This window comes from Procambarus clarkii, chromosome 56 (genome assembly GCF_040958095.1).
Source record: "Procambarus clarkii isolate CNS0578487 chromosome 56, FALCON_Pclarkii_2.0, whole genome shotgun sequence".
Classification (NCBI taxonomy): Eukaryota; Metazoa; Arthropoda; class Malacostraca; order Decapoda; family Cambaridae; genus Procambarus; species Procambarus clarkii.
Window position 1 is genome coordinate 23988976 of NC_091205.1, and position 27128 is coordinate 24016103.

The window sequence follows — 27128 nt, forward strand, 5'->3', positions numbered from 1 at the left end:
TGAACTCGGCATACCTTAGGGAGGAGTGTTGAGTCTCACCCTGTTTAGTCTCATGTAAACTGTGTTCTTCCACGTAGACTTCCCTCTACCATAAGTGAAGGACGAATTTGTGTTTATTATTGCATAATGTTTAAGTGTCTTACTGCTGTCCACCATTACTGTTTTCTTAATTTTTTTTTCATCCTCCTGGATCATCTTGATTCTTGTCTTTATTTGTTTCAAAGTTTTTTGACATACAACATCGACAAGAGTTTTTTTCGGAGGTAGTCTTCGTCTTAGCATTATTACAGAAGTTAGCCTTCCGCAGACGGGAAAAATTAAAGTCTATGATCGACGATGAAAGCCCGTTTTCTGTCAGCTCGGATCATTATTTACTTTAAGTCCTCGTTGAATACAGTAATTTAGACTTTAAAGTCTGGTCAGAGCAATATAGTTTCTTTGCTGTCTCGTCACAGGTCATATTAACCAAACCTACCATAGAGTCTACATATATAACTGACAGCTGGGAACACTCAAAATACGAACCTTAAATAAACACATTAAATACCTCACACGTAGAGTTATTGACAATAGACAAAATAAGAATTATCTGCAAATAAAAATCGAATACCTAAATCCATCGAAATATAATTTGAGAACTATATTATGTCATATATACATTAGGCCTAGCATAGGACAGGTTAGGTTAAGTCTCCTTATTTTCATAAGAATATTAGAATGTGAACTGCTTGATGCCCAAAAAGTCTTAAATATAAGACTACTTTCTTATCAGAATTCGGATTATTTGTACACAGACACGCCAGCGATTATCTTAACATGATGTTTGTAGCGTGTATTGCTTAAATTATCAGACGTGTCAGAATTAATTAGGAATTTCTTTGTGAAATAATACCTGCTAATGGATAGTAATTATTATCAGTGGAAGGTACTAGGCTGTAAAAAATACCAGTCTGTGTAGAATGCTGTGTGATGTGGGTGGTTGATGGGTGACCACGTGGGTGACGACCAGGGTGGGTGACAACAGGGGTGGGTGACGACCAGGGTGGGTGACAACAGGGGTGGGTGACGACCAGGGTGGGTGACAACAGAGGTGGGTGACAACAGAGGAGGGTGACAACAGAGGTGGGTGACAACAGAGGTGGGTGACAACAGAGGAGGGTGACAACAGAGGTGGGTGACAACATGGGGTGGGTGACGACCAGAGTGGGTGACAACAGGGGTGGGTGACGACCAGGGTGGGTGACAACAGAGGTGGGTGACAACAGAGGAGGGTGACAACAGAGGAGGGTGACAACAGAGGAGGGTGACAACAGAGGTGGGTGACAACAGAGGAGGGTGACAACAGAGGAGGGTGACAACAGAGGTGGGTGACAACAGAGGTGGGTGACAGGAGGGAGGGTGCCTGGGGGAGGCCAGCGGGGGCGGGGGGCGCCCCACCCCAACAGGTACCACACGCCCCCCGGCGCCAGACAGTGAGAGACACTGGTGGAGGTCGGGTGTGTGCGGGAAACGCTCCTCACTTCACCTCACTAGTATTTAACCACCTGTTTCGTTTCACCTGTGATGTGAGCCAAATCGTGAAAAATGCCGAATACAGTGAAAGCAACATATGATAAGAGAAATATAATATACCAAAATATATATAAATCATATATATTACGACGTGTTTCGTTAGTGAAGTGAGCAAGCGAGAGAAAACTCCTCGTCCCAGGGTGCTGTGTGCATTATATCACAGGTGTCGAGGTGTTCTCGCAATCACCAGTTCGAATCCCGATACAATCAAACCTTGGCCGACTGTTACTTGGGTCCCTGGTGACTATACTCGGCCCGGGGGTTACCACTTCCCAGGAAATGTTGCGTGTAGTGAGGTTATGAGTTATGAGACATGTGTGAGGGTGCGGCAGGGTATGAGGGTGGAGCTCATGTAGCCTCACAAGGCAACACCACCTGTCCCCTGGCGCTTCCTTACCGCCTCTTGTTTTAGTACCAGCTACCGGGAGCCAAGAGGGCCAAGTAGCACGGGCTATGGTGAGCCCGTAGTGGACTTACCTGACACAGGAGCGGGGCAAGTAACACGGGCTATGGTGAGCCCATAGTGGACTTACCTGGCACAGGAACGGGGCAAGTAGCACGGGCTATGGTGCGCCCATAGTGGACTTACCTGGCACAGGAGCGGGGCAAGTAACACGGGCTATGGTGAGCCCATAGTGGACTTACCTGGCACAGGAACGGGGCAAGTAGCCCGGGCTATGGTGAGCCCGTAGTGGCCTTACCTGGCACAGGAACGGGACAAGTAGCACGGGCTATGGTGAGCCCGTAGTGGACTTACCTGGCACAGGAGCGGGGCAAGTAGCACGGGCTATGGTGCGCCCATAGTGGACTTACCTGGCACAGGAGCGGGGCAAGTAGCACGGGCTATGGTGAGCCCATAGTGGACTTACCTGGCACAGGAACGGGGCAAGTAGCACGGGCTATGGTGAGCCCGTAGTGGACTTACCTGGCACAGGAGCGGGGCAAGTAGCACGGGCTATGGTGAGCCCGTAGTGGCCTTACCTGGCACAGGAGCGGGGCAAGTAGCACGGGCTATGGTGAGCCCGTAGTGGACTTACCTTAATAGGAGCGGGGCTGTAACCGTGGTACTCACCTTCCTGCTTTGTTCTTATATTTCCCCTCGTGACTCTTGCCGAGTGCGTCCCACTTACCCCTGAGAGACTGTCCTAATTAGTCTATTTAAATAAGGGCGATATATGAAGTGAAATTGTCGAGCAGTTAAAATATCATGTTTGCTCTGGTTGTCCCAAGTCTATGCAACACGTTTGCATATGTATATCCTTTGTAACATATTAGACAAGTAAACATTGTTGCCACACGCACACACACAAAAAATGTACTTGTAGGGACTCTTCGTCTCGGAGAAGAGAATGTATGACAACCGAGGGAAGCCTTGTTAGGCTCCCACACATGCACTAAAATATTGTCTTCTACCACCTCTCAAACACTTTTTTTTAACTTTATTACACAATTTTGTGAAAATATTGAAGGCTTATGATAGAATCAAACCCGCTCCTCGGATGCCAGCCTAATCACTTGGGCTGGACGGTAGAGCGACGGTCTCGCTTCATGCAGGTCGGTGTTCAATCCCCGACTGTTTAAGTGGTTGGGCACCATTCCTTTCCCCCGTCCCATCCCAAATACTTATCCTGACCCCTTCCCAGTGCTATATAGTCGTAATGGCATGACGCTTTCTCCTGATAGTTTACCTGGCGGGAACCCTCACACCTGTGTACATTTCACCTCCAAATTAAATTTAATTACCTTTGTCGAGGACAGGAAGCCTGTGTGTATTGTGCTTGCTATCAAGGTCCCTCAAGGTCGAACTTCTAACCCTGCCTAGGAGGCAACCCCACAACAGCTGCCTATCGCACGGGTGCCTTATTACTGCAAGGTGAATAGAGGCATTAGGTGAAAGGAAATGTGCCCCATACTCAAGCGCTTTCGTGATATTTCAACCCATTTTCAGAAATACTATCACAATGTAATTTATATATATGAGAAAGGCTGCAAGACTGCGCAAGCCATAGATCACTAAGAACTGTAAATAACCAGGTCAGGATTCGAACCCATGACGCCAAGGATTACCCCGAAATGTACACGGTACAATGACCATCTCACCATTGAATAGACCATCAATGGTGAGGTGGCCATAGTACCGTGTACGTTTGGGGGTACCAGAACGCAGGCCATTATATTTAAATTATTTATTCTCCGTTAAACAGGAACGCAACAAATCAAAATGCAGCTGTGAGTATAACAGCAAAGCACAGCTCACCTGTTGACTAAACACGGACATCGGTATATCAAGTAGATACAAGGGAGCTCGACCGAGGGCGCTGATAAGTGCAACCTTGGATACTGGAGGAGTGATCACTGTAGTAGCGGAGAGAGAGTGAGAGTGTTCCGTTCACTTGGGCTGCTGGAGTCTACTGTTTGTGTCTAGCTGTAGTGTGTGTTTGTGTTCTCTCTCTCTGGTGGTGGTGCTGTGAGGCGACGAGAGATGGCGCGGAAGCTTCAGAAATTCATCATTCTCTTCGACAACCCGAATCTCCTCTACTTCCCCGGTCACTTCATCTCCGGCCGGGTCATCGTCGAACTGGAAGAGGACACCTCCGTTCTCGGTACGTCATATTCTTCAATGTGCATGGAATTATATTGAGGTTCGTGTGTATATAATGTCTCGTATTGATTATATTTTCACATATATTTTGTTCTGCATTCTTGTTTGTTGTTCAGGGCGCCTTGGTTTTGAGTCCGTCACAATTAGTCTTTCTTTTGGTTTTTGAGTTCGTGACAATTAGTCTTTCTTTTGGTTTTTGAGTCCGTGACAATTGGTCTTTCTTTTGGGTTTTGGCTGTCAATATTTTTCAGTATATTTTTGTCTGTTTTGTGCCTCGGGTTTATATTTTGCCTAGATCCCAGGGGCCAGATTCACGAAAGCACTTACGCAAACACTTACGAACCTGTACATCTTTTCTCAATCTTTGGCGGCTTTGTTTACAATTATTAAACAGTTAATGAGCTCCGAAGCACCAGGAGGCTGTTTATAACAATAACAACAGTTGAATGGGAAGTTTTCATGCTTGTAAACTATTTAATAAATGTAACCAAAGCCGTCAAAGATTGAGGAAAGATGTACACGTTCGTAAGTGGTTTCGTGAATCTGGCCCCAGGCTTTTTGTTGTTGTATGCACCTTGGAGACATGAAAATGTCTTATTAGACGTAAGTATAATAAGTGGGACCAAGATGTGGGGACACTAGTAGTAGTAAATTAGTGTGCTTTACTTAACACTTATGAAGATGATGTAACTGTAGCCAGATCTAACTGAGACTCGCATAACTATCGTTCTCTTAGTATAGATTCTCGCCAGACCTCCACACCCCTGAACCCCAGAAAACCCTCCTGCGAATCCTGGTGGTTCGCGAACCCTAGCAGTCTTTACGTCCATCAATATTGAACATATCTGTCTTGCTTCCAGTTAGAAATATATGCTAATTAACAAACCATATAACAGCTGTGGCAATAATTACGAATTAATGATTGTTAGAACTTTTTTTAATCCGAATTTCCCGTTTATGGGGGTTTCCATAAGCTCTGGGGCTCCCACCTCTAGGCTGAATGTTACATAACATAACATAGTTTTGTCAATACAACATTGTTCAATATATCAGTTTTCGTTATGCTACAATTTTCAAGGGTAGACCCCAATAATATGTGGGCCTTGGGGGGTCCCAAAGGGTTTTAATTCGCCACTCGGTCGCCTGAATACATTTGTATGTAATATACTTGTTCAATGATTATTATGCCTGGCCAATTACACCTAGACTGAGAGAAAATTTTGTTTCACAACAACAACTCTCTCTTGACCGGAGGGTGTTCTCTTGGGTGAGTGATCGTGACCCTGGGAAGTTGACCCACACTTCCCACCTTGGTTGACCTTTCTAGATGCTCCCTGTAGGTGAGAGAGAGAGAGAGAGAGAGAGAGAGAGAGAGAGAGAGAGAGAGAGAGAGAGAGAGAGAGAGAGAGAGAGAGAGAGAGAGAGAGAGAGAGAGAGTATTTACTATGTGTGTAACTCCTTGCTTCACAGCACGAGAGGGTGTAATATAAACACCTGGGAGGCCTCTTCTGTTCTGTCATTAACAATAATGTATATACAAGCATGTGGCCACGTGGCTAGCTATTGTGTGTACTCACCTAGTTGTGATTGCAGGGGTTGAGCTCTGGCTCCTTGGTCCCGCCTCTCAACTGTCAATCAACAAGTGTACAGATTCCTGAGCCTACTGGGCTCTATCATATCTATATTTGAAACTGTGGATGGAGTCAGCCTCCACCACATCACTACTTAATGCATTCCACTTGTTAACTACTCTGACACTGAAAAAAATTCTTTCTAATGTCTCTGGGGCTCATCTGGGTACTAGGTTTCCACCCGAGTCCCCTTGTTCGTGTTCTACCCATGCTAAATAATTTGTCTTTGTTCAGCTTGTCAATTCCCCTGAGAATTTTGTAGGTGGTTATCATGTCTCCCCTTACTCTTCTAGCTTCTAGTGTCGAGAGGTACATTTCACGCAGCCTTTCCTCGTAACTCATGCCTCTTAGTTCTGGGTACTAAAAAAGTATAACTGAACTTTTTCCAGTTTCGTCTTGTGCTTGATAAGGTACGGGCTCCATGCTGGGGCCCCATACTCCAGTGTGTGTGTGTGTGTGTGTGTGTGTGTGTGTGTGTGTGTGTGTGTGTGTGTGTGTGTGTGTGTGTGTGTGTGTGTGTGTGTGTGTGTGTCTGTGTGTTTTTCTGTATGTAGGTGTGTGACTGTTGGAAGCAGTACCAAGGATATAAACTGGCTTAGAGATCAGTATGCATCAAGCCAGTTGGCAGATTAGCTTTCAAAATATTCAGTCAAGGCTCTGTGACGATAATAATCAAACACCTTCACAAGCAGTATAAGACATTCACTCTGCAGGAAATGTGCTCCAGATGGCGAAAACTTCGAGGATTTTGTTTTATGAAAAGTGTAAGTTATGTCAGCGGTTCCAGGCGCCAGTATTAGCAGTCATGAGACGGCAGAAATAATGACCACGCCAGCAAAAGACACCTGAATCAACACAGTGATTAAATAACCATTACAACAGCAGTTTGGCTTACAGTTCGTGGCTGAGTATTCCCTCCCCAGCACTGACAGAGGCACGGAAGGCAGCAACGGTGTACAAATCCACAAGGGCCATGACGAGGATTCGAACCTGCGTCCGGAAGCATCCCAGACACTGCCTTAATCGACTGAGCTGTGTGTGGGAGCAACGGTGTACTTGTATTCAAGAAATAAAACAGCCAAGAGAAGCGCAACCACCGACTATAGCGTCATTCACATGCATGCCCTTCACTCTACTAGATAGAATAACCAGGAGAAAATTGATGCGTCCTCGTCGAGGCCACTAGTGTTAGTGGCCCTCGGTTATGTCAGGTAAATTCCGAATTACACACAGAAATCACAATAACGAGATGCATTTTGACCATGTCGTAGCTCAGTCGATTAAGGCAGCGTCTGGGATGCTCACAGACGTAGGTTCGAATTCTCGTCACGGCCCTTGTGGATTTGTTCATTGTAAAATCCGAACTTGAAAAAGTGGAGAGGTCTGTGTTGAGGGTGAGGATATGACTCAACACGCCTGGAGAGGAGGCACCGAACTTATAGGATTAATTTTATGAATAGTAATGAACAGAAGTGTTTCATAACACAACAGACAGCTGGTAGACAGTGTTCAGTATCTACCGCTTGATCTTGGAAGCACATTTAGGCAAGATCACACAGACCTGCAACAGGTACTCTGCAACAAACAGGGCCCGACACACCACCGTGACCCGACCCAGAGATCAACACCAATACGCACAATAACAATTACAAAAAAAAAAAAATAAGAATTTGGAGCGAGGGAGGGAGAGAGGAGGAGGGGGGGGGAGAATATCAGCAAACAATGAATATCAATTATATTATTATTACAACATACACAAAAGAAAAGTCAAGGAGGCCGTGTATAAAGGAGTTTACACACACACAACGCCAGGAGCGCCTCACCTCCCTACGTGAGGAGGGAGCCAGGGGGAAGGAGGACCCAGCCAGCCATCGGCAGCTTCCCGGAAAGGAAGCAGAGGTACTGAAGGGGGAGCTGGGAGAACAGGGGGTGGGGATAAGGAGTGGGTCATTCCTGTAAGACAAAAAAAACACGTTTGTGAGTGGGTGGAGAAGAACTGTGTCGAGAAGGAACGTGGGCGGCGGCTCACTACCCTCGCTGTGGGGTCTTCGGCCCCCTTACCCATGGCCACTAATGGACTGAAGATCACTTATGAACTGAGTTGAAGAGTTTTGTGTCTGTCTCTCGGACCTCTCCCACTACTGACACCAGTGGTCAAGCCAGACCCCTCGTCCCCCCAACTTGCAGCTCTAAGCCTCGACCCCCCCCCACTTCCCCCCCCTCTCCCAGACCCCCCACCCCCCCCCAAGCCGTGTCCCTCCCTCCCCGACCAACCAATCCTGTTCCTCCCTCATGCCCCGACTCCCCAATCCTGTCCATGTCTGCTTGACGCAATTATTAGTTCCCCCGAACACTGTGTGACCCTACCACCAGAGCTCTCAAGGGTCGTTACCACACCACCAGAGCCCTCAAGGGTCGTTACCACACCACCAGAGCCCTCAGGGGTCGTTACCACACCAGAGCCCTCAAGGGTCGTTACCACACCACCAGAGCCCTCAGGGGTCGTTACCACACCAGAGCCCTCAAGGGTCGTTACCACACCACCAGAGCCCTCAGGGGTCGTTACCACACCACCAGAGCCCTCAAGGGTCGTTACCACACCACCAGAGCCCTCAGGGGTCGTTACCACACCACCAGAGCCCTCAAGGGTCGTTACCACACCACCAGAGCCCTCAGGGGTCGTTACCACACCACCAGAGCCCTCAAGGGTCGTTACCACACCACCAGAGCCCTCAGGGGTCGTTACCACACCACCAGAGCCCTCAAGGGTCGTTACCACACCACCAGAGCCCTCAGGGGTCGTTACCACACCACCAGAGCCCTCAAGGGTCGTTACCACACCACCAGAGCCCTCAGGGGTCGTTACCACACCACCAGAGCTCTCAAGGGTCGTTACCACACCACCAGAGCTCTCAAGAGTCGTTACCACACCACCAGAGCTCTCAAGAGTCGTTACCACACCACCAGAGCTCTCAAGGGTCGTTATCACACCACCAGAGCCCTCAGGGGTCGTTACCACACCACCAGAGCCCTCAAGAGTCGTTACCACACCACCAGAGCCCTCAAGAGTCGTTACCACACCACCAGAGCTCTCAAGAGTCGTTACCACACCACCAGAGCTCTCAAGAGTCGTTACCACACCACCAGAGCTCTCAAGGGTCGTTACCACATCGCCAGAGCTCTCAAGGGTCGTTACCCACACCACCAGAGCTCTCAAGGGTCGTTACCACACCACCAGAGCTCTCAAGAGTCGTTACCACACCACCAGAGCCGGATGTGTGACGTAAGGCTGTCCTCCAAGCGGATCCTTCACTAACAAGAGGAAGGTCAAATATCGTATTTCGAGAGGACGGATCATTAACTTCAAGGACTTACTCGGGAAACTGCAGACCACGAATGATTTAAAATAATAAAGGAAGCCGATGAGAGAGAGAGAGAGAGAGAGAGAGAGAGAGAGAGAGAGAGAGAGAGAGAGAGAGAGAGAGAGAGAGAGAGAGAGAGAGAGAGAGAGAGAGAGACTAGTATATCGGATTAAAACTCCCGTGAAGCTCAGTGCAGCTAAGATCAAGGTTCATTTCCACCATTACCACACCACACCAGAGACCTCACCATCCACTCATGATACATCACCATACTTTCCCCCCCCCCCACCCCCCACCCACACACGTCCCAACGGACCTCATCACCACCACATGAAGGTCCTTCCCCCCCCTCCTTTCCCCACCTACCCCCCCCCCCTCCTTTCCCCACCTACCCCCTCCCCATTTTACAAAATACTACAGCACTTATGTATTTCATATCTGTACCCCCACAGCCTGCCCGCACCACCATGGGGTTTTAAAGGAACACTTAACAACGACAAATGGTGCAATTAGCGACAACGGCCGGGCTGTAATGACACATAAAACAATGTTCGTTATAGAGGCGAGTCCTCTGTATCTAGGGCCGGGGCTGGCCAGGTGCTGGAGAAGATATGAAGCTCTCACATAAACATAAAATTAATACTACTAATAATAATCATTTGTGATGGACTGGGACCCAAGCAAGGTCATGCTGTATACTCTAAGGCCAAAAATCATCGTATTAGAAAATAGTAGCGGCTCGCGAAATTGATATACTGTCCCGTTTTCTGTTTTATGGCCTCTGGTAGGTTAGGAGAGAGAGAGGACTTCAGTACGACAGTTTATTGACGTGGGGGAAACCTTAGGAGAACAGGCTGACCTGGAAACCATCCTCCCAGGTGCTCCTCGGAACAATCAGTTACAGCATCTCTCGTACAATGGTACCTTTGTTTTATAGATATAAACAAGTGGTGAAATTCTCCGTTTCACCCATTTTCTTTTCCTTCTCTCTCGGCGCCTGTGGCCAGATTCACGAAGCAGTTACGCAAGTACTTACGAACGTGTACATCTTTCCTCAATCTTTGACGGCTTTGGTTACATTAATTAATCAGTTTACAAGCATGAAAACTTCCCAATAAACTGTTGTTATTGTTATAAACAGCCTCCTGGTGCTTCGGAGCTCATTAACTGTTTAATAATTGTAAACAAAGCCGCCAAAAATTGAGAAAAGATGTACAGGTTCGTAAGTGCTTCGTGAATCTGGCTCCTGACCAAGAGTAACGCTCTCAGCAGGGTGGCGGGTTAAGCTGTCTCTCCTGTCGGGTCGTCCAAGTGATAGTTGGTGATGCCTTTGTGTTCAGCTTCAGTTTTTGAGTCCCATATGGATGTGTGTGTGTGTACTCACCTAGTTGTGCTTGCGGGGGATGAGCTCTGGCTCTTTGGTCCCGCCTCTCAACTGTCAATCAACAAGTGTACAGATTCCTGAGCCTATTGGGATCTATCATATCTACACTTGAAACTGTGTATGGAGACAGCCTCCACCACATCACTGCCTAGTGCATTCCATTTATTAACTATTGTACTCTGACACTGAAAAAAAATCTTTCTAACGTCTCTGTGACTCATCTGGGTACTAAGTTTCCACCTGTGTCCGTATCCCACCGTGTGTGTGTGTGTGTTTACTAGTTGTGTTTTTGCGGGGGTTGAGCTTTGCTCTTTCGGCCCGCCTCTCAACTGTCAATCAACTGTTTACTAACTACTCTTTTTTTATTTATTTTTATTTTTTTTTCCACACCACACACACACACCCCAGGAAGCAGCCCGTGACAGCTGACTAACTCCCAGGTACCTATTTACTGCTAGGTAACAGGGGCACTTAGGGTGAAAGAAGCTTTGCCCATTTGTTTCTGCCTCGTGCGGGAATCGAACCCGTGCCACAGAATTACGAGTCCTGCGCGCTATCCACCAGGCTACGAGGCCCCCCGTGTGTGTGTGTGTGTGTGTGTGTGTGTGTGTGTGTGTGTGTGTGTGTGTGTGTGTGTGTGTGTGTGTGTGTGATACAGATCTGAACCTCCCGCTGACCTCTGGATGCAAGGGATCTTGTCTCTGGACCCCACACAGTGGGGGGTCTTGACCCCAAAACCCCGTCTGACCCCAAAACACCCACCAGAAAGAGAGAGGAACACCATTGTTTCCAGATACTATTCTTAACTGCTATTATGAAGAATAACAACTATGCCAAGTACATTGTATTCATAATAAATTACTTGTTTAATAAATTATAATAACATAAAGTTGCACAACATTCATTCCTCGTGCAGTCAGTTGGAGTAAAGCGAGTAAGTGAATGGGTGACCACGTGGATATTGTCTTACCATTAGACTAAGAAGTCACGGGCTTCCTAACAAGAAATGTTTTAGGTATTCATACATGCGTACGTTGGGGTCAGAGGTCAGCTGGCGTAAACAATCGCACGTGCGTAGCCTCGAATCATTCACAGTTTTTATTCAATGGCAAGAGGCGGAGAATGACACGGCCCACGTGGCTTAATGTCTTCATTACCAAGTGACGCTCCACTGACGGAACCACTTGGGCTGGATGGTGGATCTCGCTTCATGCAGATCGGCGTTCAATCCCCGCTCGTCCAAGTGGTTGGGCACCATTCCTTTTCCCTCCCGTTCCATCCCAAATCCTTATCTTGACCCCTTCCAAGTGTTATATAGTCATAATAACTTGGTAATGCCTTCCCCTGATAATTCCTTTCACCTCCACAGAATGATAAGTGACGCTCCAGTGAGAAGTGACTGTCTTGAAATTATTCGAGCTTGAAGGGTCGAGCTTGAGCTCACAAGCCCCCGCCTTTCCAGCTGTCGGTCATCTGTTGCAATGAGAATCTTTGCAGTTCTGGCTGGACAGGACAGTTGCATAGCAGCGTAAAGCAGCTGCATTTGTAGACGCAAATTTAAAAACATTTAGCTTAAATTTAAGTTACGCTTTATAATGGCAAAAAACTATAGTAATCACAAGAGAAGTGATCTCGGTGGCGCAGTGGTAACACGCTCGAACCGCTTCCAAAGAGAGATTTGGTTTGGGTTCGAGTCCTGGCCAGGGAGAATTGAGCGCCAATCCTTACAAAAAAAACAGAAATATGACAAGCCCAAGCAACCCACTTAACCTATCGAGACTGATGTATTGAACGCGCCAACATTACGGCAAGGGCCGTGATGAGGGTTCGAACTTACGAACCTCAGTAACAATCCACGGCCTTTGTGGATTTGTTCATGTGATGCATCACGTTATTGTGATTTATGTGTGTATTACGGTGATTGTTTACCAACAATCCGTAAGAAAACCGACGTGATTAGGCGAGAGCCCAAGATTGGTTTATTAGGCGTTTAATATTACGTTTAATATTGGCGTTCAATAGACGCCACCACACTATGCATGCCTAACCCTACCTCCCCCAACATTAAATATTGGTGGCAACACCGCCAGCGTCTACATAGTTCACAAGTTGTCTGAGTCGCCGCCCTCGAGGTTATCTTCTTGAGATGATTTCGGGGCTTTTTAGTGTCCCCGCGGCCCGGTCCTCGACCAGGCCTCCACCCCCAGGAAGCAGCCCGTGACAGCTAACACCCAGGTACCTATTTTACTGCTAGGTAACAGGGGCATAGGGTGAAAGAAACTCCGCCCATTGTTTCTCGCCGGCGCCTGGAATCGAACCCAGGACCACAGGATCACAAGTCCAGCGTGCTGTCCGCTCGACTAGGAAACTTTAAAAGTGGAGAAAGGCCTCATTTATTATCTCCTCTCTGTCTGCCCGTCTCTCTTTCTCTGTCATTCTGTCTCACGTATTATTTTTAACTAAGACTATATATGGCTCATTAGGAACTGTGCAAAACATCCAAATTAAATCAAGCTAACAACTACAGGCGATGAGTCACAATAACGTGGCTGAAGTATGTTGACAAGATCACACACTAGAAGGTGAAGGGACGACGACGTTTCGGTCCGTCCTGGACCATTCTCAAGTCGAATGACATTCTCAAGTCATTCTCACAATCGTCTTGAGAATGGTCCAGGACGGACCGAAACGTCGTCGTCCCTTCACCTTCTAGTGTGTGATCCGGTCAAGCAAAGAACTGTTACCTTTCATCAGTTAATCTCAAGCCTGTCCCTAGAAACTGATTTTTAGCGAGTCTTTTGATTTATTATCAATTACGAATAATAAAATTGAATGCTAAGTAAGAATGACGTAGGGAAGAGGATGCAACAGGAACTAACAGCACGTTAAATCTTTCTTCAGGAACACGTCCTCATTTAGGGGGTTAGAAATAGCCTAAGCTACTCTATCCCTTTGAGATGCATTTCTGTCTTGTCTCAGTAAACATACTTGGACTTGAACTCATTTCACGTGTAACATGTTGAGTAAATGTGTTAAAACTGCGAGTCAGCTTAGGAATGGTCGCTGATGGAGTGATGTGGTTGTTAAAGGTACAGCAGGCATAGGGAATGTTGACCGCTGAGCGCCTTGAGTTGTGACTACCAGGTTCTGGTTGTCCGCGAAGTCGGGCCAGCTACAGGGAACATTGAGAATATTTGCCTTGTACGGAACAGTAGGTCTGCCAACATCTCCGCGATTTTGAAGGCTCTGACGCACTGATGTGCGTGACTGAGTAAGTGAGTGAGTGCGTGGGTGAAGCAACACACTCAGGTAACCCCCCCCCCCTCCCACACACACACACACAGGCGCCACAAGTGCACCATTACTCTCCCGACACCATTACTGGCGGACAAGTGAAAGCCAATCTTGCTAGTGGGTCTTCCTTCTCTCCTCCTTTTCCTTTCAATTCCTTCATTATCTTCTCGCTCAAGATCATCGCTCACCGTCGTAGACAGTGCGGGATGATACCTAACACCTCACCTAACCGAACCTAACCTAACCTAACCTAACCTAACCTAGCCTAGCCTAGCCTAGCCTAGCCTAACCTAACCTAAACACCTAACCTAATCTATGCCAATATATGCACAATATGCTATTATAATATTAATTTATTTGATAAAATTCCCGTTTTGAATGTACAGCATGTAAAAATTTATGAATGTGTCTATGGGGTCGACAGCTGGATGGAATGGACTTGACTCGAGGACGGGTTGGTAAATGCTTCATCCACGTACTACAAATACAAATAACTGTCATAAGAACCTAAAAACTAACCTAACCTACGCCTAAATATGAACAATATGCTAATGTGTAAAAATATTACATAATTAATATTTGAGAAAATAATTTTTTTAAAGAAACAAAATGTAGAAATTGATGAATTGGACTTTGGGGTCGGCCGCTGGATGGAATGAACGTAGCCTGGGGGCGGGTGTCGCAAAACGTTATTTATTCATAAAAAGGGGGTTTGACGGCTGCATGGAATTAACATGTGGCTTTTGTTGATAAGGGCGAGCTGCCAGAGGTTTCCAGATTTTAAGCCCAACACAATCTATATAGGTCATATATCGAGCTCAGTAAAAACCAGGCTTCATTCTTAAGATATTAATCCCTCACAGCCCCGCTCCTGTACCAGGTAAGTCCACTACGGGCTCAACATAGCCCGTGCTACTTGCCCCGCTCCTGTACCAGGTAAGTCCACTACGGGCTCAACATAGCCCGTGCTACTTGCCCCGCTCCTGTGCCAGGTAAGTCCACTACGGGCTCACCATAGCCCGTGCTACTTGCCCCGCTCCTGTACCAGGTAAGTCCACTACGGGTTCACCATAGCCCGTGCTACTTGCCCCGCTCCTGTGCCAGGTAAGTCCACTACGGGCTCACCATAGCCCGTGCTACTTGCCCCGCTCCTGTACCAGGTAAGTCCACTACGGGCTCACCATAGCCCGTGCTACTTGCAACTTGTTGTTCTGAATAGCTGAATCTAAAACAACAACAACAATAATCCCTGAAATGTCTTATTTACGAATTCACACTGGAGAGATCAGCGCATATGCCGTTTTTACAATTGCCATAAAACTATTTATTGTAAGGGCAATAACTGTAATAATAATACTAATAAATAATATCAATTATCAAATTCTTATTATTCAAATAAATACATAAATAATACATGTTCCTCTAGCAGACATTTATGAAATATAGGTTGTAGATATATACATACATATTCCTACATATAGACATGTAGGAAGGGTACATGTTCCTTGTAGACATGTTGGAAGGGTACATGTTCCTTGTAGACATGTAGGAAGGGTACATGTTCCTTGTAGACATGTAGGAAGGGTACATGTTCCTTGTAGACATGTAGGAAGGGTACATGTTCCTTGTAGACATGTAGGAAGGGTACATGTTCCTTGTAGACATGTAGGAAGGGTACATGTTCCTTGTAGACATGTAGGAAGGGTACATGTTCCTTGTAGACATGTAGGAAGGGTACATGTTCCTTGTAGACATGTAGGAAGGGTACATGTTCCTTGTAGACATGTAGGAAGGGTACATGTTCCTTGTAGACATGTAGGAAGGGTACATGTTCCTTGTAGACATGTAGGAAGGGTACATGTTCCTTGTAGACATGTAGGAAGGGTACATGTTCCTCTAGCAGAGGACAAAGCTCCGGGATAAATCAGAGGCTCCTTGGTGCACGTGGAGCCACGGCAGAGTGTGAAGGCCGCGTCTGAATTGCGGTAGTTATGATGTTAGCTGTGTTGGGGGATGACAGCTTGTGGAACAGGTGCGCAGAACACCAGCTTGTGCAACAGGTGCGCAGAACACCAGCTTGTGCAACAGGTGCGCAGAACACCAGCTTGTGCAACAGGTGCGCATAACACCAGCTTGTGCAACAGGTGCGCATAACGCCAGCTTGTGCAACAGGTGCGCAGAACACCAGCTTGTGGAACAGGTGCGCATAACACCAGCTTGTGCAACAGGTGCGCAGAACACCAGCTTGTGGAACAGGTGCGCAGAACACCAGCTTGTGGAACAGGTGCGCAGAACACCATCTTGTGGAACAGGTGCGCAGAACACCAGCTTGTGGAACAGGTGCGCAGAACACCAGCTTGTGGAACAGGTGCGCAGAACACCAGCTTGTGCAACAGGTGCGCAGAACACCAGCTTGTGGAACAGGTGCGCAGAACACCAGCTTGTGGAACAGGTGCGCAGAACACCAGCTTGTGCAACAGGTGCGCAGAACACCAGCTTGTGGAACAGGTGCGCAGAACACCAGCTTGTGGAACAGGTGCGCAGAACACCAGCTTGTGGAACAGGTGCGCAGAACACCAGCTCAACAAACACACAGTTATTATACGCAGGAAGAGAAACCTCACAACGGAATCAATGGGTGAGAACCGCTTTCTTAAACTCGTAACTCTAGATCACGTGGTGCGTTAAGAGGATACTTGAGAACCGCAGCATGCAAGCAGTGAAAAGAAACCCACCACATTAACCCGGTAAGCTGACGCCACAGCTTTCAGCCGCCAGGTGGAGACTATCGCATCACATAACACAAATATGACCACTCAAAATACAACGCATTAAAGACCGTAGACTGAGAATTACAATCCGTTCTGGTCATATTTCTTGTATATTGAATGGCTCTGGAACTATTTTCAAACTGGAGTTCTCACCTAGTTGTGTGAGGACACCATTGGAGAAATGGACTCTACTTTGAGTCTCCACGTCCATGTACTCACCTAGTTGAGCTCTGGCTCTTTGGTCCCGGCTCTCAACTGTCAATCAACTGGTGTACAGATTCCTGAGCCTACTGGGCTCTATCATATCTACACTTGAAACTGTGTATGGAGTCAGCCTCCACCACATCACTGCCTAATGCATTCCATCTGTTAACTACTCTGACACTGAAAAAGTTCTTTCTAACGTCCCTGTGGCTCATTTGGGTACTTAGTTTCCACCTGTGTCCCCTTGTTCGCGTACCACCAGTGTTGAATAGTGTTTGTGTGTGTGTGTGTGTGTGTGTGTGTGTGTGTGTGTGTGTGTGTGTGTGTGTGTGTGGGTGTTGAAGCTGAACTAACCACACCTCGTCCAAGGACAGCCACCTCCTCTTCTGACTGTCCTCTACCCACACTTTCATATTTTCTCTCTCTCTCTCTCTCTCTCTCTCTCTCTCTCTCTCTCTCTCTCTCTCTCTCTCTCTCTCTCTCTCTCTCCATGATTAGCATTACATATCCACTCGATCAGATCAATCAATAAATCACATACTGAACATTCGTAGCTCGCCTGTTAAAGATCACCTTCTAATTACAACCAAATACTTCCCAGCGTGTAAAATAACATAACCAATGGGCTCGAACCACGACCAGCAAAACGGAGCTCCCTCCTGTGAGTGAATTCTTCCTCGTCTGCGTTACTTCAACTCCATATAACGCCTCTTAAATCCTCGCTTATGTGTTAATCTAATATTGATTCTTCTCAATACTTTTACTTTCTACTTTCTACTTAATACTTAATAATACTTAATAATACTTAATACTTTCTTCTTTAATACTTAATACTTAATACTTTCTTTTATTATTTTCATTAGCAAGTTTGTCTTGCTGTGTTGAAACAGCCGAGATGTAAAGTGTTAGTTAAATCTTTGGCCGGAGGCTTTCAGGTGGTCAGCACTTTAACCTCAGCTGATTCTTCTGAAACTGCTTCCTTGTGGTCTCGCCTACACGGAAACCCGTTCAAATCGATGGTTGCTCTATGAATGACTAATTCTGTCATTGATTGGATCGCTGGCTGACTGATTGATTGACTGACTGGCTGGTTAGCTCTCCTAGTAGTTAACCTGCTGTGGATTTACCCAAAATATATGATTACGAAGCAAAAACAGGAGTATCCTCGTACATCAGGCATGACAAAGCCATCGGGAGGTGGGGGGGGGGCAGTGTGATGGGGGAGGGGGGGGATGAGAGGGAATATGAGGGGGGGCGGGGTAAGACCATGAGGGGTGAGGCTGTGAGGGAGAGGAGTGGACGTGACTTATGTAACACGGTGATCCTCTCAAGGCTCTTACGGGCTCACCATAGCCCGTGCTACATGGACACTTCGTCCTGAGTAGCTGAATCTGAAACAACAACAACAACAACAACTCAAGGCTCAGCTGACATTGTTCTACAAGTTGTTAAGATCATTCAACGCTAATTGGACACTCTCTAGATCTATAGAAGAATAGTGTGAACTGGTGACCCTCACGTGAGCTACATTGAGTGTATCAAGGGCATCACAAACATCTCAGGGTAGACTGTGAAAGTTCACAAGAGGGTTATGGAACATATGTAAACTTAAGAACTTGTCGGAAAAGGTTTAAAAGCTCAAAACACATTTGTGTACAAGTTGCAAGCTTATCCAGACGTTTTACAAGGAAGAGAAAGTTTGCAAAATTCTTTAGGATTTGTTATAGCTCAAACATTTTTCCTGTTCTTTAAAAGTTCTCATCGAAGGTACTTTAGATTCTCTAAAAAGACCCATAAAGTTTAAGAAAAGTATGTCACCACATACACACCTGCACCACACACCAGTACCACCACACCTGCACCGGAACTGCTCATTTCGTTACGAGTTCACAAATATGTAGCATCCTTTTACATATATTTATCTCCCGTCATTGTTTACCATAACGTCCCCTCCAATACTGGTCCGAGACGAGATCTAAAAAGCATGAAAGTAAAGAATCTACAATACAAGCAATAATATGTAAATTAAGAGTGACCTCAGAACGCCAGACAAGTGAGAGCAGCTGTGTTGTTGTTGTTTTAGATTTGGCTAATCTGAACGAAAGGTCCATGTAGCACGGGCTATGGTGATCCCTTAAAGCAGCTGTGTTATATCGAATGTGATTAATTACGGACAGAAAACTGGATAAAGTTGAGCGGGAATATTTAGTGATGGGGAACTGAAGAAAAACTGAATTGGGTACTGGAGATGCTTCGCTGGAGTGGAGATAACCCTTTGGCGGGCTGACTTCTGTTAATAAGTGTAGGAGTACGAGAGTGATTGTATGGGTAAGCGAAAGTGAGTGCATGAGTAAGCTAGAGTGCACGAGTGAGGGCATAAGCGAGATTGAGTGCTTAAGTGAGAGTTGAGGGCTTAAATGAGAGTTGAGTGCATGTGTAAGGGAGAGTGAATGCACGAGTAAGTGAGAATAAGTATATGAGCAAGCGAGTGAATGAATATACGAGAGCTAATGCATTAGTAAAAGACAGTGAGTACATTGGCAGGGGAGAGTGCGAGTACATGAAGAAACGAGTGATTTCATGAGTAAGCCAGAATGAATTCCGGAATACGCGCGAGTGTATATATGAGTAAGCAAGACTGGAGCTTCGAAAAGCTAAGCTTATCTTGCTTCATCCTCCCTCAGGGCGATCTGAACGACCCTGACGAAGGAGATGTTTATCATGTACAGATGAACGTTTGCACTGATGTTATTGAGGGGGGGGGGGGTTGCAGTTGCCAGATGCTGTCATTCAACAGCTATACGTCCCAGAGATGACAGCCAGATTCATCACTGAATGTCCAGCACAAGATACTGTTCTGGAAGTTGAAACTCCCAGAAGGCACTGCGGGAAAGCTGCTAGTATGACTGGAAAACTTCCTTACAAGTTGACAGATTAATCATGTTAGCCGTACGTGACTAGCGATGATTGATTGATGAAGATTAAGCCACGCAAAAGGTGGCACGGGCATGAATAGCCCGTAAGTGGTGGCCCTTTTGAGCCATTACCAGTATCAAGAGCTGATACTGGAGATCTGTGGAGGTGCGACTACACCCTGCGAGATGGGAGATGTCTCCCGTCAACGGTAGATTGATTGATGAAGATTAAGCCACCCAAAAGGTGGCACGGGCATGAATAGCCCATAAGTGGTGGCCCTTTGGAGCCATTACCAGTATCAATAGATGACACTGGAGATCTGTGGAGGTGCGACTGCACCCTGCGTGACGGGAGATGTCTCCCGTGGCGTCGTCGGTACTGTACAACACTTACTTATAGCTCAATCCCCATCCTCTCCCTCTCTACCTTCCCTCCTCTCTTCTACCCTCCCCCTCTCTCTCTCTCTTCCATCACCCCTCCTCCCCCCTCCTCTCATACACACCTGCAGGTCCTTGGCGTAACCACATAATTCGCACAATTTCCCACCCAAGCTCATCAACTTTCCCATTTCTGGCCTCAAACTACTTTCCTTTTTTTCCTACAAACAATGTGCTCTCCTCAAGAGACTATGAGATCCCTCTCATATAGTTATTAAATTGGCGTTACATGAATGCTCGACGCCTTGGAAATATCAAAGGGATTCCAAAATGGGACCGTCTTTCATTGTAATCCGTAATTCAATCTTTCTGGTCTAATATGCTTCTCGTTTTGTGTATGATCGATGATTTTCATACTTAGTATTTTCGTCTTGACAGATGTTTTGTCGGAATTTTCCTGTGGGTCACTAACACTAATCGTCTCGATGAGGACAGGATGACGGTGGCTTGTCAAAGGTCCCCCTTCCCCCCATTTATGTAGAAAACTCATAAAGGATTTTTGTATTATACATATATATATATATTATATACACAGAGATGCGTTACTCTGCATATTGTGTTGTGGGTTATTGAGTATTCAATCATAGAGGAAGATTGAAGCCGTGATGCTAGTGTCTGTATTCACCTAGTTGTGCTTGCGGGGGTTGAGCTCTGCTCTTTCGGCCCGCCTCTCAACTGTCAATCAACCAACTGTTACTAACTAATTTTTGTTATATATTTTTTGCCCCCCCCCCACACACACACACATCCTGTGTGTGTGTGTGGGAGGGAGGGGGGAGGAATTAGTAGTTAGTAACAGTTGATTGACAGTTGAGAGGCGGGCCGAAAGAGCAGAGCTCAACCCCCGCCAACACAACTAGGTGAAAACACACACACGAAATCTCTACCTCAGGTTTCACACCTAACACAAAAACACACATTTCAGAGAGAGAGTTCCATTAAAACTTGCTCTTTTTATAGTCCAGCAAAACAAATACATCGGCATTATTCACACGTTTGGTGATTCAGTTTTTGCCGAGTCCATTACCAGTCTTTTTTCTTGTTTCTGAAAGATTCAGAGATAAATAACGGGGAACACCTGCTCACTCCGCCTACACATTATGGAGGGTGGAGTTCGTGTGTGTGTGTAGATAAATAGTATCTTTTTTTTGGTACGAGCTTATGGGGGCTATATTTGCTGGGCAGTAGATTGCTGGAATGACCTCGTTTTGGTGTGTGTGTGTGTGTGTGTGTGTGTGTGTGTGTGTGTGTGTGTGTGTGTGTGTGTGTGTGTGTGTGTGTGTGTGTGTCTGTGTGTGTGTGTCTGTGTGTCTGTGTGTGTGTGTCTGTGTGTGTTGTGTGTGTGTGTGTGTGTGTGTGTGTGTGTGTGTGTGTGTGTGTGTGTGTGTGTGTACTCACCTATTTGTGCTTGCAGGATCGAGCATTGACTCTTGGATCCCGCCTTTCCAGCTATCGGTTGTTTACAGCAATGACTCCTGTCCCATTTCCCTATCATACCTAGTTTTAAAAGTATGAATAGAGTTTGCTTCCACAACCTGTTCCCCAAGTGCATTCCATTTTTCCACTACTCTCACGCTGTGTGTGTGTGTGTGTGTGTGTGTGTGTGTGTGTGTGTGTGTGTGTGTGTGTGTGTGTGTGTGTGTGTGTGTGTGTGTGTGTGTGTGTTTGTGGACTTTACAATCACCACAATCACCACCACCAACCACTATGCGCTATCACTTTCACACTCTCATTCCCATCAACATTACCATTGCATGAGAAAAAAAATCCCATTTAAAGATACCTTCGTACTTCCACGTTGAAATCACCAAATCCATTCACACGATCACCATCCTTAAAGGCTCTTCAATCCTTCTTTGTTTCGCTCGAGTCTCGCCATAACCCGGCGCCATCTTGGCTGTTTGCGACCAGAGCTCGTTACCCCCCATTCTCATATCACGTATGAGAACAAAGGAGCTACAATATCACCTGATAATCTTATAATTGTTTACATTTGAACACAAACAAACCACGTGTATTGTGTGTGTTGAAGCTAAAAATTATGATAAACCTAACCTAACCTATCCTAGCTTAACCTAACTTAGCCTAACCTAACATAACCTAGCCTAACTTAACCTAACCCAGGCCTATGTCTCAAACTGTACTTTTACTATGAGGAACACGTAAGTTCACCATCTGGGACGAACCTAACAAGTGATAAACTTTGATATTGATAACCTAACCTAACTGAAAACTTCTCGAAATTAAAACAAATATACAATGTATAAATGAACATTTCACTTCAACATTTTTTTCGTTCATTTTTCCTCTAGTAATATATATTAATATAACAAAATCTTTTTAAAAAGCGTCACGAGAAAATTTCACCCGGAAACTGACCTAGAAATGGAAGAGGTGGTGCGTTGTACTTTTGACGTCCAGGAACAAGTGGGAGAGGTGGTGATGTACTTGTGACGTCCAGGAACAAGTGGGAGAGGTGGTGCGCTGTACTTGTGACGTCCAGGAACAAGTGGGAGACGTGGTGATGTACTTGTGACGTCCAGGAACAAGTGGGAGACGTGGTGATGTACTTGTGACGTCCAGGAACAAGTGGGAGACGTGGTGATGTACTTGTGACGTCCAGGAACAAGTGGGAGAGGTGGTGATGTACTTGTGACGTCCAGGAACAAGTGGGAGAGGTGGTGATGTACTTGTGACGTCCAGGAACAAGTGGGAGAGGTGGTGATGTACTTGTGACGTCCAGGAACAAGTGGGAGACGTGGTGATGTACTTGTGACGTCCAGGAACAAGTGGGAGACGTGGTGATGTACTTGTGACGTCCAGGAACAAGTGGGAGACGTGGTGATGTACTTGTGACGTCCAGGAACAAGTGGGAGACGTGGTGATGTACTCGTGACGTCCAGGAACAAGTGGGAGAGAAAGGCTGGCGAGGGGGCCACATATGCCACGATTTGCGCCAAATCTTGGGAGTGGTGCTGGCCGTACAGACAGGAAGTGGTACACAAAGGAAGTTGTTCAGGGATTGATACGATGGTACAGCGGTACAGTAATACGATGGTACAGCGGTACATTGATACAGTGGTATGGTGATACATTGATACAATCGTACAACCGTATATTGGTAGTGGTACATTAACACAGTTATACAACGGTACACTAATTGTGGTACACCTTTTGATACAGTAATACAGCTGTATTACTGCCCCACCTCTTAGCCCGCCTGCCCCACCCCCGAGAGTAGCCCAAATCTCAGAGTGAAAGTTCAGGTCAAATGTCACACTCCTGAGAGTGCTAGACTGGGGGGCACACGATGCCTCTATACCTTTCTCTGCCTCTTATTCTCTTCCTCTCCTCCCCCTCTACACCCATCTTTACCGCCCTGTTTCAATTTTGCCTCGTATTGTTTTCCAATCTTTTTTATTTACCTCCCATTCTTAAATTACCTTACTGTCGCGATGCTCTTTTGTCTGGCAATACGTCACAGGTCTTACTAGTCTTTGATTCCTCTTTAAGCGTCGCCGATTCCTCTTCGTCGCTTGCATGTGTCCAATCTTTTATTTCGTCTCTTATTTTCATCTCCATTCTCTTCGTATTTCGTCTAGTCTTGTTAGACAACAAGCGCGACTCTTGGCTTTGGCGGGAGATTTGAGGTGTGTTGAGCGTTAGTGTTTAATTGGTAACGCGAGCGAGTTTTTCAGCTGTAATGTGTGACATGAGTGGCTCATTATCCTCTGCTTCATATTTGTTTCTCATGTTCCCAACCTGTCTTCACTTTCCCTATTGTCTGTATCTTCTAGCATCTCGGTGCTGAAATTGTTTCTGAGGGGAGAGAGAGAGAGAGAGAGAGAGAGAGAGAGAGAGAGAGAGAGAGAGAGAGAGAGAGAGAGAGAGAGAGAGAGAGAGAGAGAGAGAGAGAGAGAGAGAGAGAGAGAGAAAAATAGACTGTAGAATAAGTGATCAGGTGTGATACGTTTGTCAGTCATGACTACCATCTCCCACACCCCGCCTGACCTCAGAACGTGACACTGGGCGGTATATATACCTTCTTCTAGATGCTGTTGGTGTTGTTGTGTTAGATTCAGCTACTGGGAACAAAAACTTCCAAGTAGCACGGGCCATGGTGAGCCCGTAGTGGACTTAACTGGCACAAGAGCGGTGCTGTGTGCGTATTTGAAAGTGACTGGCCACCTATATTCCACTTTTACAGCCCCGCTCCTGTGCCAGGTAAGTCCACTACGGGCTCACCATAGCCCGTGCTACTTGCAACGTTGTGTTCCGCGTAGCTGAATCTAAACCAACAATAACACCTATATTCTTACGAAATATTCTGTCTTTGAGTGTTCCCTAACTACTGAACACCTGTCAACGTCTGAATTTTGACGTGGACGATGTCTCACCAGAGTAATTGGCTGTTGTGGTTGTAAACCCACAGTTTGTAAAGTGATTGGCTCAGCGTGTCCTATTCCTTGACGAGTGGACGGGGGTTGGACGTTATCTTACACTGGTCGTAATGACCACGATGGGACTGTGGTTGGACTGTGGTAAATAATTTGTGATGAGCACTGGTGATTGGAGATGTTGTGAACACTGATTGCTGATTGGTTTAATAGTTATTGTGATAAAATTGTTGTCTAGAGAGAGGTTGAGATCTGTGTGAGAACCGGTAAGCCCTACTGTCTCTGTGAGGTCAAAGTTTGCAGGTATTGTCTCTGCGAGGTCAAAGGTCACGAGATTGGGAAGGTGGTCCGGGAGAGTGTGTCGGGCAGCGTACCATATTACATTCCTGGACGATGAACAACGCTTAACGAGACCTTTGTTCATATTTTGACCAGACCACACACTAGAAATTGAAGGGACGACGACGTTTCGGTCCGTCCTGGACCATTCTCAAGTCTCACAATCGACTTGAGAATGGTCCAGGACGGACCGAAACGTCGTCGTCCCTTCAATTTCTAGTGTGTGGTCTGGTCAACATACTTCAGCCACGTTATTGTGACTCATCGCCATGCACCTTTGTTCATACTTTTTAAATGTGATTGAATATCACAATACATATTATGAGTTATTTATTTTACTGGCCACGTAGGGGTAATAGCCTGGCCGCGCTGTTGTGGCTGGAGAAACTATTGTAGAGTGTCTTTAGTTGCTGGTGTATGACACAACCATGGAGGGAGGGGGGGGGGTTACGTCAACAGTGTGTGAAAGCGTTGTAGTAATTGGTTCAATGTGAGTTATGAGCTAGGAGGGAACATGACAGGGGTGGGGAATGACCCATGACGTCTCCGACTTGACTGTCTTGCAGGCAGAACTATGCAAAAGGTGCATGGTACACTACACTACACTACACTACACTATTTGTTCATGTGCGCGGTGTAATACTACAGAAAATCTATCCTGTTCAACTCTGGTATTAGTGTATCAGGGTTTCATGTACACACTTTCTGTACTGCAGGTTGACAGCTGTCCTTCTCCCATACTTCTAACATGAGAGCGTTTTGTCTATTAGAAAATAATAATAATATTGAACACACGTTATCACAATGTGTTCAACGCAAACTGTTGAACTTCCCTCATTAAATGGCACATTTGTTCTATTTGTTCACGTGTCAAACAAGTAATGTACTAGCGAATCACAGACGACAGAAGATCAAATTATTAGCACGACCTAACACCCCCATCACACCTCCAACTCCCACTGCTCTCTTATACACAATATAAACAGATCTTCCTCGTCACGCGGTTGTCATATAAGGAACTAACTCATAAATCTTAAAATTACACTAATACTTTCGTTTTTCAGATACAGTGTGTGTGTGTGTGTGTGTGTGTGTGCGTGCGTGCGTGTGTGTGTGTGTGTGTGTGTGTGTGTGTGTGTGTGTGTGTGTGTGTGCGTGCGTGCGTGCGTGCGTGTGTGTGTGTGTGTGTGTGTGTGTGTGTGTGTGCGTGCGTGTGTGTGTGTGTGTGTGTGTGTGTGTGTGTGTGTGTGTGTGTGTGTGTGTGTGTGTGTGTAATCACCTAATTGTGCTTGCGGGGGTTGAGGTTTGTCTCTTTGGTCCCGCCTCTCAACTGTCAATCAACTTGTGTGTGTGTGTGTGTGTATACATTACTGTCAGAGATTGTATTCATAATTAAACATTACTAAACACGACAGGGCCGTAACAAATAGCAATATATTATAGCAAAGAGCTTGATAAAACAATCAGGAAAACACAGTTGCGTACGCTTTATGAGATAAGAAATTACTGCCATCTTTTTGATAACAACCTTTCATGTTATTATTATTATAAGACTTTTTAGCGTCAGGAAGCCAGCTAAAACGGACGTTTTAGCTGGCTTGCCCTTGGGCAATCTCGCGCCTCTGGAAGGGTATTGAACCTCATTGAAAAATGTTGACAAATTTTCACTTTTAAAAACCAAAGGTTTCTAACCAGTAAGGTTATAATTGTTAGAACAGTTAGGTAGATTACAGGTTTGGTTGATAGTTTGGGAGATTACAGTTTGGTGGATTACAGGTAGAGTACATAATGTGAGAATTTTTTACACATTGACATGTGACCCAAAGCCAATGAAAAAGGTTGTAGTAGAAAGGAAGAGTCTTAAGAGTTCTTTCATAGTCGTGTTTGTCTGTCTTTGATGAGCGGGAAGTGTACCAATATTACGGCTTAAGACCTTGAGGGTGAAGCTGACGTCACGTCCCTCTGCCTCTCTGATTGGCTGAGGGGGGCTGAAAAGGCGCTGACGTCATTGTTTAGACCCCGCAGTGGTGCTAAGGTTATGTCTCTTGCTTCCGTGCTTGGCTGCAGGCGCGGGGGATATGCAAACATTGCGGTCTGGAGCTGCGGAGCTGAAGTCAAACCTTCTGTCTTCCTGAGTGGCAAGAATTTCTCCCTAGGTTCTCTACTGTAAGTTTTAAGTGTTATATTTCTACACATTTCTCTATAACTCTCTGTTTACA

At 46.0% G+C, this 27128-nt stretch overlaps 1 protein-coding gene across 3 annotated transcripts in view; it reads left to right on the top strand.

Moving 5' to 3' along the window:
* The first annotated feature begins 1470 nt into the window (after positions 1–1470).
* Positions 1471–27128, top strand: part of Vdup1 (arrestin family protein Vdup1) — a 65349-nt gene continuing 39691 nt past the window's right edge. For 2 of the 3 annotated variants that reach the window (XM_069305900.1, XM_069305902.1), the window contains exons 1-2: positions 1471–1532; positions 3777–4175. In XM_069305900.1, the coding sequence (XP_069162001.1) occupies positions 4055–4175 (121 nt within the window). In that variant the 5' untranslated portion in view covers positions 1471–1532; positions 3777–4054. Of the gene's footprint in view, positions 1566–3776; positions 4176–27128 lie in introns of all 3 variants that reach the window. The other variant, XM_069305901.1, reaches the window with a different exon arrangement.